At 33.0% G+C, this 14,425-nt stretch overlaps 1 protein-coding gene across 4 annotated transcripts in view; it reads right to left on the reverse strand.

The window, feature by feature from the left end:
- Positions 1-14,425, reverse strand: part of NIN (ninein) — a 191,993-nt gene that overhangs the window by 76,390 nt on the left and 101,178 nt on the right. For 3 of the 4 annotated variants that reach the window (XM_007473222.2, XM_001363383.4, XM_056821105.1), the window contains 3 exons: positions 12,254-12,444; positions 2,842-2,988; positions 1,836-2,003 (listed from right to left, as the gene is read on the reverse strand). In XM_007473222.2, the coding sequence (XP_007473284.2) occupies positions 1,836-2,003; positions 2,842-2,988; positions 12,254-12,444 (506 nt within the window). The remainder of the gene's footprint in view (positions 1-1,835; positions 2,004-2,841; positions 2,989-12,253; positions 12,445-14,425) is intronic. The other variant, XM_056821103.1, reaches the window with a different exon arrangement.

Below are 14,425 nucleotides of genomic sequence, written 5' to 3' on the forward strand. Positions count from 1 at the left end.
AGATGGAAGGAAATACACAGTTGGTAATTTTGACTGTGAATGTGAATAGGATGAAATTACTCATAAAATGGAAACAGATAGAGTGGATGAAAAACCAGAATCCTACTATATGTTGTTTACAAGAAGCATATCATAGGTAGGGAGACACATTCAGCATAAAGTTAAGGTGTTGGAGCAGAAATTATTGTGTATCATGTGAAGTAAAAAAAAGAAAGAGTAGCAATCATGATTTCAGACAAAGTTAAAACAAAAATAAATCTAATTAAAAGAGATGAGGAAGGAAATTATATATGGAAAAAAGGTATTACAATGAAGTAATATCAATACCAAGCATATATGCACCAAATGGCATAGCCCCCAAATTTTTAAAAGAGATATTAAATGAGCTTCATGAGGAAATAGGCAGTAAAACAATACTAGTGAGGGAGCTCAACTTCCACCCTTTCATATTTATATAATCCAAATGAAAAAATAAATAAGAAAGAAGTAAAGGAAGTGAATGAATTTTAGAAAAGTTAGAACTAATAGATCTCAAGAAAACTGAATGGGACTAGAAAATAGTACATGGCTTCACAACTAAATGTAGAAAAGGAGAAATAAATAAATGCATCCTTTTCAGATCATAATACAACAAAAATTATAATCAATAAGGGTCCATGGAAAGACAAATAAAAATTAATTGGAAACCAAATAATCTAATGTTATAAGAGGAGTGGATCAAAGAAAAAATCATAGAAACAATAACTTCATTAATGAGAATGACAATGAGGAGACAACATATCAAAATTTACGGGACACAGCCAAAGCAGTAGTTGGGAGAAAATTTATAAAAAGGCACACCATTTTCCACGTTATTTCCTTCATTAATTTTTTTTCTTGTATAAGTGATATATTTCTTCTTTCACAACATGATGTACATGGAAATATTTATTACATGATAGCACAAATATAATAATCATATAAAAATCATATTTCCTGCTATCTTGGGGAGGGATCAAAAGGGAGAGGAGAAGAAAGGAAGGAGCAAGGGAAGTTTGGGCCATAAAATGTTAGAAAATGAATATTAAGAATTGTATCTACATGTAATTCAGAAAAAAATTTAATTAGAAAAGAAAAACGTCAAAAAAAGATTTTGTTTTAAGTCTTACTTTTGATACTGACTGGATGGATGACCATGTACATGTCACTTCACCATGTACAAGCACTCATTGCTATAGGCACCCAAGTATATAAGAGTTATCTGAATTGACCACAGAATTTCCTTAACTGAGTTTCCTAATACTGATGAAATCAAATGTTTAGTCCTTTTCTTTAGCCTTTCCTCTAAACATGTTCTATGTTCATGTCAAACTTGACTAAGTATTAATCATCCCTAATTTGCCCCCTAAATCTTTCCTGTTTCTATGCATTTTCACAAGTTGTACCCAATACCAGATACCACATATACTCTTGCACTGAAAACCTTCTCTTCTTTCAAGTCTACTTCGAGTGATACTGATTCCATGAAAACTTCTCTTTTTCCCCAGCCTAGCTGAAAGAGATATCTTTCTTCATTTTTGTCACACGTCTCTTTGCCTAGCAGTTCTAGGCTCTATTACATGCTTATTTGGACCTTTTTTTTCCTTCTACATGAAACTATCAACTGATTGAAGTCAATGACTGTTTCTCACCTTTGTATTCTCAATGTCTAGTACAATGCTTTCTTTGCACATAGAGGGAGTTAAATGAATAATTATCAATTAGAGTTATTAAATAAAAAAGTAGAATTATTTTTAAAATTATTATTTATGATGTTCCTTAGGTAATGCTATTTTTTGTTCTTATTTTATTGTTACCTTTAAGATCTCCTGGCCATTCTCAATCCCCTCTTCATTCCATGTATCAAGTATTTGCTCCAGAGAACCATATCCCATTCCATCATCAAGACAGGAAAATAATCGGAAGGAAATTGAACTTGTAATTGCTGAAGAAGTCATGCTGCGTCTCCCACTTTCATCAAAGGACTAGGAGAGAGAAATGCTGTAGGCTTATCTTGGTCCTATATATTTCATCACTATAATAGGCAGAGGCTGACTAAAAAGAATTAAATTATTTGTCCTGTTTATGTGACCACAACAAGTAAACACTTCAGCTGAGAAAGAAGTTCTGCCCTTTTGATCTTCTATATGAAATATTAAGACTGTGAAGTTTATTAAAAATAATCTACCAAATAAAAAACTTTTTAAAAAAGTGATTAAAGAAGCCTGTCCTATTTTAAACAAGACTTTCTAATTTAGAGATGAAATAGGCTAAACAATAAGATTATTGAAAACACAGATATATCTGATAAATTTTCATCTTTCCTCTCTTTTTACCCCACTCAAGATTTGTGCCATTCTATAAAAATGGCTTCACAGTATAAAGTAAGGATGTTACACATACGAGTGTAATTTTTGGTCTACCAAAAGAACCCAGAGTAGTTTCTGAAAGTGAGAATTATGAGGCCCTTTGGGAATTTGATCATTTACTATAGGTACCTTTATGGAAACTCAACAAAACAGGGTGGGAGGGAGAGCAGGGGGTAGAGTCAGAGTCAGGGAGTCAAGGAAAAGTCAGAAAGAGAGAATTTGAAATATCTCTCAACTCTATCAAATTATCTGAATTCAACAACTAGTGGCACAACTTGTCCCAATTTGCAGGAAAAGTATTATGCTACAAGTCAACAGTTTTATGCAAATTTTATTATTCCCTATATTTAAATTAGATTTTTATTTTTGGCGCCTGATCCTATTAATCATTGGGATATAGACAAACAATTTCCTAACTCCATCTTACATTAAAAGTTTTTTATATGATCCTTACCTGCATTGAGAGATGCCTTTTCAGCTGTCTATAAGGAGTTGAAGCTGACGTGGTAAGGAATGTTCCATTTTTAAACAAACCATAGAAAAAATCTTTCACACTCATTGTACCATCAGGCTCAAGATCGTGGAAGACATCTTCAAACATCTGGGAAAACGTTAAGCAGGAACTTAAATTTTACAATACTTCTGCTCACATAAGAAGTTTAAATAAATATTAGTCAAGTGCCTTCATATATTTTCATATATTTCATATATTTTTCATATATGTTTCATATATTTTTGTGTATGAGTGTTAATCATCAAAACACTGGCAAACAGATTTCTCATATTACAGATTAGGTGACAATCTCAAGAGAGGATTCAGTTGTCACTGATTGTGCTAGAGCAAGAACTCAAACTTATGCTGATTCTAAATTCTATGCCCTGACCATAAGAATTCTGTTGGGGACTTAGGGCTGAGTTCATTCTCTGTCTTCATTCAGGTGGCATTTGGCCATTCAGTTTCCAGAGAGAAGAGTGGTCAGAGTAAAAGAAAATTCCCAAGTAGGCTAGAGCTACGTTTGAAAGCATTTCTATGTAGAGAGAACTCTTGGCCTGAGTAAATGGCTCTGATCCCTTTATGTATGATGGGTAAAGGTGCAGAATAAAGGAGGCATGGAGTTAGAATAAATAGCTTTGTGAACTAGAAGGAAAGAGGTAAGTATATACATCCTCATCTCAATTTGAGGGTAACTTTATTTCTATTTTTAAAAAATGCTTTGATGGGAGATCCTAGGTTCAAATCTGGCCTCAGACACTTCCCAGTTGTGTGATCCTGGGCAAGTCACTTGACCCCTATTGCCTAGCCCTTGCCACTCTTCTGCCTTGGAGCCAATACACAGTATTGACTCCAAGACGGAAGGTAAGGGTTTAAAAAAAAATGCTTATCATGGTCAAGATAATAAAAAGACCAGAAAACTGAAGAATAGAAAAAAGGGAATTTTTACTAATGAAACTCATTTTTCAAAGCATATTGCCAAACTATTAATGGTATTAATAAGTTTTTAAAAAAAAAGGCTTTGGAAGGTCAAAGTTTCATCATCTGACGTGCATCAAACATTTACACCAAAAAAGTCTTTGGGTGATTTTTTTTACTTTTCTTAGGTCTGAAAGTTGATGCTAATAAGGAAATGAACTTGGATAAATGGATATCCTAAAAAGCAGAATTGTTCCTCAATTATATAAGCTCCAAAATGGAGGAATATTGCAACGGGATCTTAAAATACATCACAAAAAAAGATAAGAAACTTATCCAACATTTTTTTTTAATTTGAGTATTTATTTTCAATTTTATTTTCTGTTCCTCCCACTTCCACCTCCCCAATAATGAACAAAAGGGAGGAGGGAAGCATGTAGAAAATATGCATAGTCAAATAAAGCAAATTCCCACATATGTCATTTCCAAAAATATGTTTTATTCTTCCTTTTAAATCCATCACTTCTCTGTCAGTAGGTGGGTTGCATCCTTCATTATTAGTCCCCCGAAATCATAGCATTGATGGGGTTCTAAGATTTTTCAAAGTTGTATTTCTTTATGATGTAGTTATTATATAAATTATTCTCCTAGTTCTTCTCAATACTTGAAAGCCACAAAGGTGCCTTGAAACAGGTATTTCTACTTTTGAAAAGCTTGAAGTGTGCCAAGAAAACCCCAAATGGGGTCATAAAGAGCAGACATGACTAAAACAATTGAAAAACAAATAAGGCCTTGATTTTTGTTAATTATCTGTACTTTAAAATTTTTTTTACAAAATAGATTAAGTTTATAAATGTGGGTATATATTGCTTCTTTTTTTTTGAAAACTTGATCATTAAACACTTACCTTTATTGCTCTATAAATAGTGTAAGAGCTCAGCAGAAGGGCAGTAGAAGGCTTAGTAAAGGAAGTCATCACCAGACTGAATGCCTGGTGACTGTAGGCTAATAACAATAATAACAAATAATACTTAAAGGTTTGCAAAGTGTTTTAAGCTTTAAAACATCTTTACTTACACCATATATTCAACTGATTGCTAACTTTTTTTCTGTTTCCATAGTATCTTTTGTATCTGGCTTCCAACTTTCCCATTCCACTGAAACTGCTCTCACTAAAGTTACTAATGATTTCTTTCCAAATTCAATGACTTTTTCTCAATCTTCATTCTCATTGACTTCTTTATAGCCTTAGACTGTTATCACTCTCTCTTCCTTCATACTCTCTATTCTCTAGATTTTAGGAGAGGGATGGTCTTTTGCCTCTTTTGACGTCCCTATAGCTTTAGACAGTGCCTGGCACATAGTAGGAACTTGATAAATATTTATTGTACTGTATTCAGAGAGGACCAGCAGGTCTTTCATATTAAGACAATACACTTTGAATTTATTGTGGAATATGGTATAAAGTATTGGTCTAAACTCAATTTCTGCTAGATTATTTTCCAGTTTTCTCAACAGTTTAAAAAACTATCAAAGAATCATTTTACATAATAACAATAGTGATGTATAATGACCAACTATGAATGAATTAACTATTATCATCAAGGCATGGCTCCAGGACAGCGCCAAGGGACTCATGACAAAAATGTATATACACCACCATAAAAGAAACAGATGGACTCAATGCAGATTGCAACATAAAATTCTTTCCTTTATTTCTCTCAAGAATTTTTGACATGAAAATAAATGGTAAGCCAAAAAATTATCAAATAAGGAATTAGTTCCTAAGTAATTTTTTTCTACTTCATCTAAAACTGAGTCAATGAATTCTGTTTGGGATTCTCCATTGATTAACAAATTCCAGTGATTTGCTCCTCAATTTAAAAAAAAACCAAACATTATATATATTTAATTTAGTTTATTTATAATATTTATATTGATAATTTATGTAATGTATATTGATAGTTTATCTCATTATATAGTTTTGGGTCTGGAAGTGTTATTACTTCTTTTACTTCTATTTTCCTTATAGTTTAGATTTTTCAATTTTCCAAATGAATTGTTATTTTTTTGTCAAATTATGTAAAGTATCACTTTAATAATTTGATTAGTGTAGCATTAAAATTATAAATTAACTTTGGTAGCATTATTATTGTTTTACCAGTAGTAGGCACGGTACTAAGTGCTTCACAAATATCTCATTTGAGCCTCACAACAATCTATGAGATAAGTGCTATTATTATCCCTATTTTATAGTTAAGGATGTTAAGGATGACAGAAGTTAGAAAGCAGATCGTCCAGACTCAACTTCTTAACACTATCTATTGTGGCACTTTGCTGAAGGGTGTGGAGAAGAGAGAAATTACAAGACATGCAGCAAGACAAGATGCTGGAGATTGATCAGCTGTCAATCAAAGGAAAATTCCTTTTGGAATGTGATCAGGAAACAGTTGAAGGTAAGGAGTCAACTGCTGACTGGATTTCTGGGCTTCTTGGCTGATGTTGATGACTTTGAAGGAAGAATCTGAGTTTATCTCTGGGACTTGGGATAATCAAGTTGGAGGTGGCCTGGCTGATTTGAAGGCAGAAGAAGGACAATAGTCTCTCTCTGACTTGCTCTGTTTCATGGTAGTGACTGAATTGCCATTTCTCTCAATATCCTCCAACCTAAGACTCACTGTAAATAATAGGGAAACCTTCAACCCTCTTACCTCCATCCTTCATCTTTCCCCATTTTCCCCAATAAACCATAACTTGAGATAAAGAAGAGAAAAGAGTATTTCCTCTGAAACATCATAGCTCACCCTGAGTGACTTAGAAGGAGACTAAAGAAGAAAGGGGGAGGAAAGCTGAACAGGCTGAAGAGGGAGATTGGGAGAGACAAGGGAGAAAGAGGGAGAAAGGGAGATATAGAAGGAGGAGGGTAGGCAAAAGAAGATAACTACCTGATCCATTAGTTATCTAGTATCCATCAAATATAACCTCTCCAATATTATCTATTATAAGGGAGATGAGGCATAGACTTTGGTGGTGGTTTTCTAAGTAGAGAGATGTATATGGATATGAGAGAAGTTGCATCAATAGAATCAGCAAGGCATGGCAATTAAATGATTATGGAATGCTATAGAATAAAAAATGCTTGAGGGTGGAAACCTAGGCAGCAGGGAGGATGGTAGTACCCTCAAAGAGAATTATCACATTCTGAATAGGTAGATTTAAGGGAAATGAAAGTGAGTTCCAGATGAGAGGCCTTCAAATATTTGAAGGTAATCAGGCCACCACATTCATAACCTCTCAGCTGGAATATCTCTAAGGTCTCATAACTCAGCTCCTAGGTTCCATTTCCTTTTCTCTCCAGTGCCAGAGGTATTCCAATTTTCTCTTCTAGAGCTTAAACATTCCCAGTTCTTTCAATGGATTGTTATATGGTATGATACCAAAGCTTCACATCATCTTGGTTGTCCTTTGGAATGTCCTTCCTAAAATGTAGTATCCAAAACTGAACATCATACTCCCTATATAGCCTAAACAGGGGCAAGTCATCTTTCTAGCCTAAGATATTACTCTTAATACAATCTGTTAGTATTTATTTATTTTGCTGATATAATTATACTATTGATTCATAATAATCTTGCATTGTAGTGAAGTCCCTAGATCATATGGCTTGATGAATATTTTAATAACAATGTCAATATATTTAGTTTTCTTTTTAAAAGCATATATTTTACTTTATGTATTTAAAAACTTTTCTCTTTCTGAGAAGAGGTACATAGGTTTCACCAGATAGCCAAAAGGTCCATGAAACAACCAAACAAAAAGGTTCTAGTCTGTCAAAATCTTCTTGGAATATAATTGTTATCTTTCTCCTCCTACATTTGTGTTATCTGCAAACTTGGTAAATACTTAACCCAAGGTTTTAGTATTAATTTTTTTTAAATAACATAGTACTTTGAGAAGTTTTTTAAGGTGAAAATTTCTGACTTTTTAATGGCCAAGAGTAATTTTTACAAAATAGTAAGCCTCAACATACTTATGAGAGGTGATTAAATCTATTTAAATATATTAGCATATTGAGGTATAAACAAATTATATATTCACCTATTAAGTATTAAGAATTGGTATAAAACCCTGTCCCTAGCTTTAATCACCATACATTTAACTAACAATAACAATCGTATTATTATTATTTAAGAATTTCTTTGCATTTTCATATTGGTATATGCTGAACAACTTTTTAAAGTCTCTTCTCTCAAATGAAGTCCTTTAACAATAGCCATCATCAAAGTATACTTCCAAATATATCAAATTAAGACATCCTTTGAGAACTAAAAGTCTGCTTGATAATGTATTTTAAAACTACAGTAAGAAAACATGAAATGGGCTTATATCAAGTGGTATAAGTTATCTTTTTCTGTGAAGTTGCACCACAATGCCACTAAGAAAAGGAAAGGCATTTTCACTTTGAATGTTAAGGGTTACACAAGTATAAAAAGATGCTAACTTCTGAAAATATTAGATTTTTATTCACACCCCAATGGTAAACAATAACTTTAATATGATGAATGTTTAATTGTAGATCACTATGTCACAGTAAAATACAAAAATCCATAAAAAAGCAGAGTTATGAACATTAAATGTGGTCTTATTGTACACTTTTAACTGTACATTAGTTTCTTTTCAAATCAGATTTCAAAATTGCATTGTCTCAATTACAAATTACATTTCAATAATGAAGGAATAGTTGAGGCAAGCAGACAACTCATTCAGCTACTGGAAAGAAAAAATACTTTGGTTAGCTCTTCAGAAGGATTTCTTTTTTATAAATCAATACTGGTCTCAATGAAAAGTTTGTATAATCTTCACAGTAGAGTATTTATTTCATTCTACATGTGTGGCAGAATATCTTTAAAATGCTAGGTAAAATTAATCTATAGTTGGAGCTGGTTCTTAAACATTCATTTTTTCCCCATTTTGACAAAAATTGTTTACTTGATTCTTCCAAAAAAATACAAAAAATAAGGCTGTAAATAACTATTAGTTCTGTTTACACTGGAATAGTGCAATAATCCATAAGGCCAAAGCAAATAATTGCTGTTTACACTCAGGTTAAGTGTGGATCTTTTGTTGCATCATATTTTTGGCTTATTTTCCTCATCTGCTTCTCCCCATTCCTTGTCATCAGCCCTTTCATCTTCTTCACCATAATCATCACTATCATCTTCAATAACATCTCCTATGAAGTATAATGCTAATCTTGGGAAAATATACTCATTTAAAAAGTGATCAGTTTTGAAATCTGTAGCAGAGGTTGCTTATATATCATAAAATATAACACTTTCAATAACTTCAGGAAGAGAAAAGGAATTGAAGAGAGAATCATTGGAAACTATTTTCATTACAATTTGAACTGTCCCATGTCCTTTATGTTTCTTTCTTAATAGTTTTCAAAGTGAACCCCAATATACTTGACACCCTGTACAACTCATAATTTCTAGTTCATAAGAGATCTGAATCATCTGTTTCTGACTGACTATGATATATTTCCATGAATACCTCATTTGTGAATTTTTCTTTGGGTTCAAAGTGAAATTCTAATGTAAAACTCAGAGGTTGGTCAGCAATTGATAATTTCGCTTTAAATATCTTTCTTGAACCCAGGACTTCCTATTTCCAGGTTTAGTTCTTTATACTCTGAGGAGCCTAGTTGCCCTTTTTTTTCACGTTAATATATTTCAAATGCTTCAGAATAAGTTCATCATGTTATTAGACCATATCACTGATCAAGTCAATATTTTTTTAAAGTAGTTTTTAAAAAGAATTAAGGAATTCCTTTATGATCTTCTTTTTCTTTATCTTGTTTCCTCCCCTTCAATCCTAGGCTTCTCTTTCATTTCCTCTAAAGTCTCTACATCATTATCTAGTTTCCATTAATATTATTCCTCTTGTGAGAAAGGAATTCCCCTCCCTTTTTTTTTTTAATGTAATCAATGAGGGACCTTGAATTCCCTCCCTTTGTTTTAATGTAATCAATCAGGGACCTGGAATTTCCCTCCCTTTGTTTTGATGCAATCAATCAGCTTTTACCATAGAGAAGTACAGAGATAAACAGGCCCTCAGAAAAAGGAAGTTGAAACCAAGGAGACTGGAAACTGATTCCACAGGCACTGACCCCAAGGACAGTGCCAAGAAAATTAAGGAAGTATGATTGGTTCCTGAGATGTGACCTGGAAGAAGTAGAGGGTGAATAAAACTGCTTATAAAGGTGAGACCAAGGCTCCGCTCACACTCCCTCATGCTTTTCTGACTGGAGATTGGAACCTGACGGAGAATCCCTGTTAGTGGTGGACTTCATTCCATCAGAACGACACATAGGATGGTAGACTAGGCAATTCTCTACTTCTTTCCTACATTTCCCTCTCTTTACCATCACTACTTTGATGTAATAAAGCTACTAAAGCTACTAACAGCCTCATAATATAATTTTAATTATTAACCTCTATAGGTTCATAAGTTGCATGATGATTTCATTTCTCATTAAAAAGTGGTTAATAAACAAAAGCTTACTTTAAAAAATCATGAAGGTCCTCAGAGAACTTAATTTCTATCTGTGCAATCACCTTTAGTGATTAATTTGACCTGTATAGGTACTTAGCACCTTTTTGTATTAGATCTAAAAATAGACTAGCTTAAGTGCTTGGCCTCACTATAAGTATGGGTTAAGTACTTTTCATTGTTCAGTAAAGAGTTTACAACTTTATCTTCCCCTAAAGTATGCTTAAGTATGAGTGGAGCAATGTTAAGAGTTCTCACATTCCTGATCAAGTACCTTCATTGTTTAAAATGGGGAATGGTCTTAACCAAATCTTCTGAAGTAGGGTCTGAGAATTTTTAAGATTCACATGTTCCATTGAATCTTTCTTGAAGATCTTCAAGAATTTGAGTTTTCTGCATCATCTCAACAGTCAGCTGATGAGTTTTTCAGTTTACATCTTCACCAGTTTCTTCTTCTCCAACTTCAACATCATCCATATTTTGTTGGTCAGGTTCAGTTCAGTTATTTGTAGTCAATATCTCACTGTGGGGAATAGGCAGCTGGGGATGCACAGGGTGGGCCTCAGGGCAGTGGCAGTGATTGTGAGGGGAATAGGAGAAGCAGGGAGAGGAGGAGAAGGAAGCCTTCACCTGAGCAAACACTGCTAAAAAAGTAAAAAACTAAAACCTCCTTTCAAGTTGACATGGAACCATTTAACCTGAAAATTACCATGGCCTGATAGGATTGGGTTCCACTAGTCAGTCAACTCTAAGTCTTATATGAGATGCTGCTTTAAATACTTTGCTAATATCTACATAAGAATCTATAGTTGGAATGGTTACTTAAATGTTTGTTTTTTCTCTTTAAAAAAACAAAAATTATTTACTCGATTCTACCAAGAAAATACAAAATATAAAATTTTAAGAAAGTAGTAGCTGTATTTACATTAGATAATATTTTCATGTTCTACAAATCTAGTAACTTTGTACATTTAATTCAATTTAAAAAGCTTTTATTAAGTACCTCCTACATAGATTGAGTTTTGAGCATTGGTGATATATAAAGACAAAAATGGAAACCTCTACCCATGAAGAGCTCCTCTTCTTTTGGTGGGTGATATGTGTATGCAGAAAGGTAAATATAAAAATATATGTATCAAGTATATATAAAATAATTTGAGGAGGAAAGTTCTAGTAGCCTAGGGAAAATAAATCATTGACTATTTCTGCTTAGCATGACTTATTTTGTACTCTAGGTTACCTTGACCCAATGACTTAAATTCATGAAGATAGGTGCTGTCATTATATTTTCTTACTTCTTTTGTGTAATCAACTTCCCTTTTAGTAAATTTTGTTCTTCACAGGATTAGAGATTTGTAGATGGAAGAAAACTTAAAAGTCATCAAATTTAACCCCTTCATTTTACAGATGAAGAAACAGAGGCCTACAGAAGTCAAATGACTTGTCCAAAGTCACATGAACACTAAGTTTAGATTTGAACTGAATCCAGGTCTTCTGACCTCAAATAACAGTAGTAGAAGCAAAATAAATATTTATGCATTCTCTCCATTATCTATTATCATATCATTAATCTTGAGCAGCATTCTTATTCTTTCTTCTTTCTTCTTCTTTTCTTTCCTTATTGTCACCATCTCCACACTCCCTTCCTCATCTTCCTATAGCACTTAGTACAGATCTCCAAATATTTTCTGTATTCTCATAGGTAAGTCAATTAATCTCTGAGTTTCACTTTCCTCATCTATAAAATAGAAATAACATTTGAAGTAGCTACCTCACAAGTTGTGAAGAAAACACTGCAAACCACTGTGTTATGAAAACATTCATTGACTGGTAAATTTAAAATAAAAAGTAAGTTTCATGAAATCAAAAGTTGATTTCTTGATTTTAACCATAATATAATTACCTTCTTGTTGACATTTTTCAAGTCATATTGTTCACAGATGGAGATCAGTTTCTTTTTATTCAAGTGGGCATCTTGAGATAACCCCAGATCTTTACAAACTTCATTTAGTTTGTTATCAATCCAAGCTTGAATGGGAGAAGATCCTCTCTGTGAGGCATTTAAGTCATCAGGATTCCAAAACCTTAACTGACCTGAAACAAAATGATTAATTTCTTTCTGTTTTGATTTAAGATTGAATGTATATGAGAAGGTTCATTCCTCTAAGTAATAATGTGTTTCTTGGTAACAAATTATTTAGCAAAACACCATTCATACCACATGTAACAATGTTTGTAATCTTAAATGTACTAATATTCCCATTGTCAGATATTGCCAACTAGTAAAAAATAGCTCTGGAATCTGAACATACAGCAATTAGAAGGCTTGTGTTATTCTTTCAGCAGAATATTAGAACTCTGGCTTTGATGTAATAAGAAGAGTAGATAAGAATCAAATTATGAACTTATTTTTAAAATTTTCATTAACCTCATCTCAACATGTATGTCTATCAGATTTTCAATTATAAGTTAAAACAGTTCTAAATAGGTCAATGTTGTGAACTACATAACCCACAGAGTCTCATGTGTAGGAATTAAGTCACACAAAACACTCAGTTTTATGTCCTATTTGAAGATATAAAAGACTAAAAATATAACATCTGTTCTCTTTTAATGTATTATGCCAACTAATTAATAGTTCTACTACAAATAAATGTTGTAGGGGATGTGGAAAAACTGGAACATTGCTGGTGGTGTTATGAATTGATCCAAACATTCTGGGAGGCAATTTGGAACTATGCCAAAAGGGCTTTAAAAGACTGCCTGTGATTTGATCCAGGTGTACCACTGCTGGATTTGTACTCCAAAGAGATAATAGAGAAAAATACTTGTACAAAAATATTTATATCTGTGCTCTTTGTAGTAACAAAAAATTGGAAAATGAGGGGATCCTCTTTGGGGTATGGCTGAACAAATTGTGGTATATGTTGGTGATGGAATACTATTGTGCTCAAAGGAATAATGAACTGGAGGAATTTCATGTGAACTGGAACGGCCTATAGGAATTGATGCAGAGTGAAAGGAGTACACCAGGAGAACATTGTACACAGAGACCAATACACTGTGGCACAAGCAAATGTAATGGACTTCTCTACTAATAGCAATGCAATGATGCAGAAAAATTCTGAGGGACTTATGAGAAAGAATACTATCCACATTCAGAGGAAGAACTGTGGGAGTAGAAACATGGAAGAAAAACATTTGCTTGACCACATGGTTCAATGGGAATATGATTAGGAAAGTAGACTCTAAATGACACTCTATTACAAATATTAATAATATGGAAATAGGTCTTGATCAATGATACATGTGAAATCCTGTGTAATTTGATCATTAGCTATGTAGTGGAGGGAGAGGAGGAAAGGGAAAGAATATGAATCATGTAACCAAGGAAAAATATTCTAAATTAAATATTTAAAAATATTTCCACTACATTATGAAAAATTCCATAAATTCCTCATTTGGTGTGAGATTATACTTGACAGTCCTTGAAAAGGAACCCTGGAATATCAAGAGCAGTATAACTTCTCCCCTAACATTTACTGGCAGGAATGCTTTAGGATTAGTTTGGCAGCTACTTGAAAGATAAACTGGAAAGAGAAGAGACTAAGTAAAAGACTATTGCCATACATTAAGCAAGAAATGATAAGGGCCTGAAATAGAGAGATAGTTGTATGATTAAAGAAAAAGGAAAGAAGAAAAGTATTAAGCAACTACTCTATACTAAGCATAAAGCTAAGCAAAAAGTTCTCATTTGGTTAAATTCAAGAGACGTTACAAAAGTAGAAATGACAAGATATGACAATTAATTGGATAGGTGGGATGAAAGAATGTGGAGAATCTAGGATGACACAATGATGGGTTATGGAATTTAGGGAAAAGCAAGCAAGGTAGTTGTGAAAAGAAACAAGGTATGCTGGAAAGGCTAAATGGAAATAATTCAAGAAATTTTAAATGCCAATTCATTTTTCATTTATCTTAAAGGCAATAAGAAGCCACTGAAGGTTTCTGAGCAACAAAGAAAGGAAACATATTAACACGAGTATTTTATAAGATTATTTTGGAAATCATGTGA

This window comes from Monodelphis domestica, chromosome 1 (genome assembly GCF_027887165.1).
Source record: "Monodelphis domestica isolate mMonDom1 chromosome 1, mMonDom1.pri, whole genome shotgun sequence".
NCBI lineage: Eukaryota > Metazoa > Chordata > Mammalia > Didelphimorphia > Didelphidae > Monodelphis > Monodelphis domestica.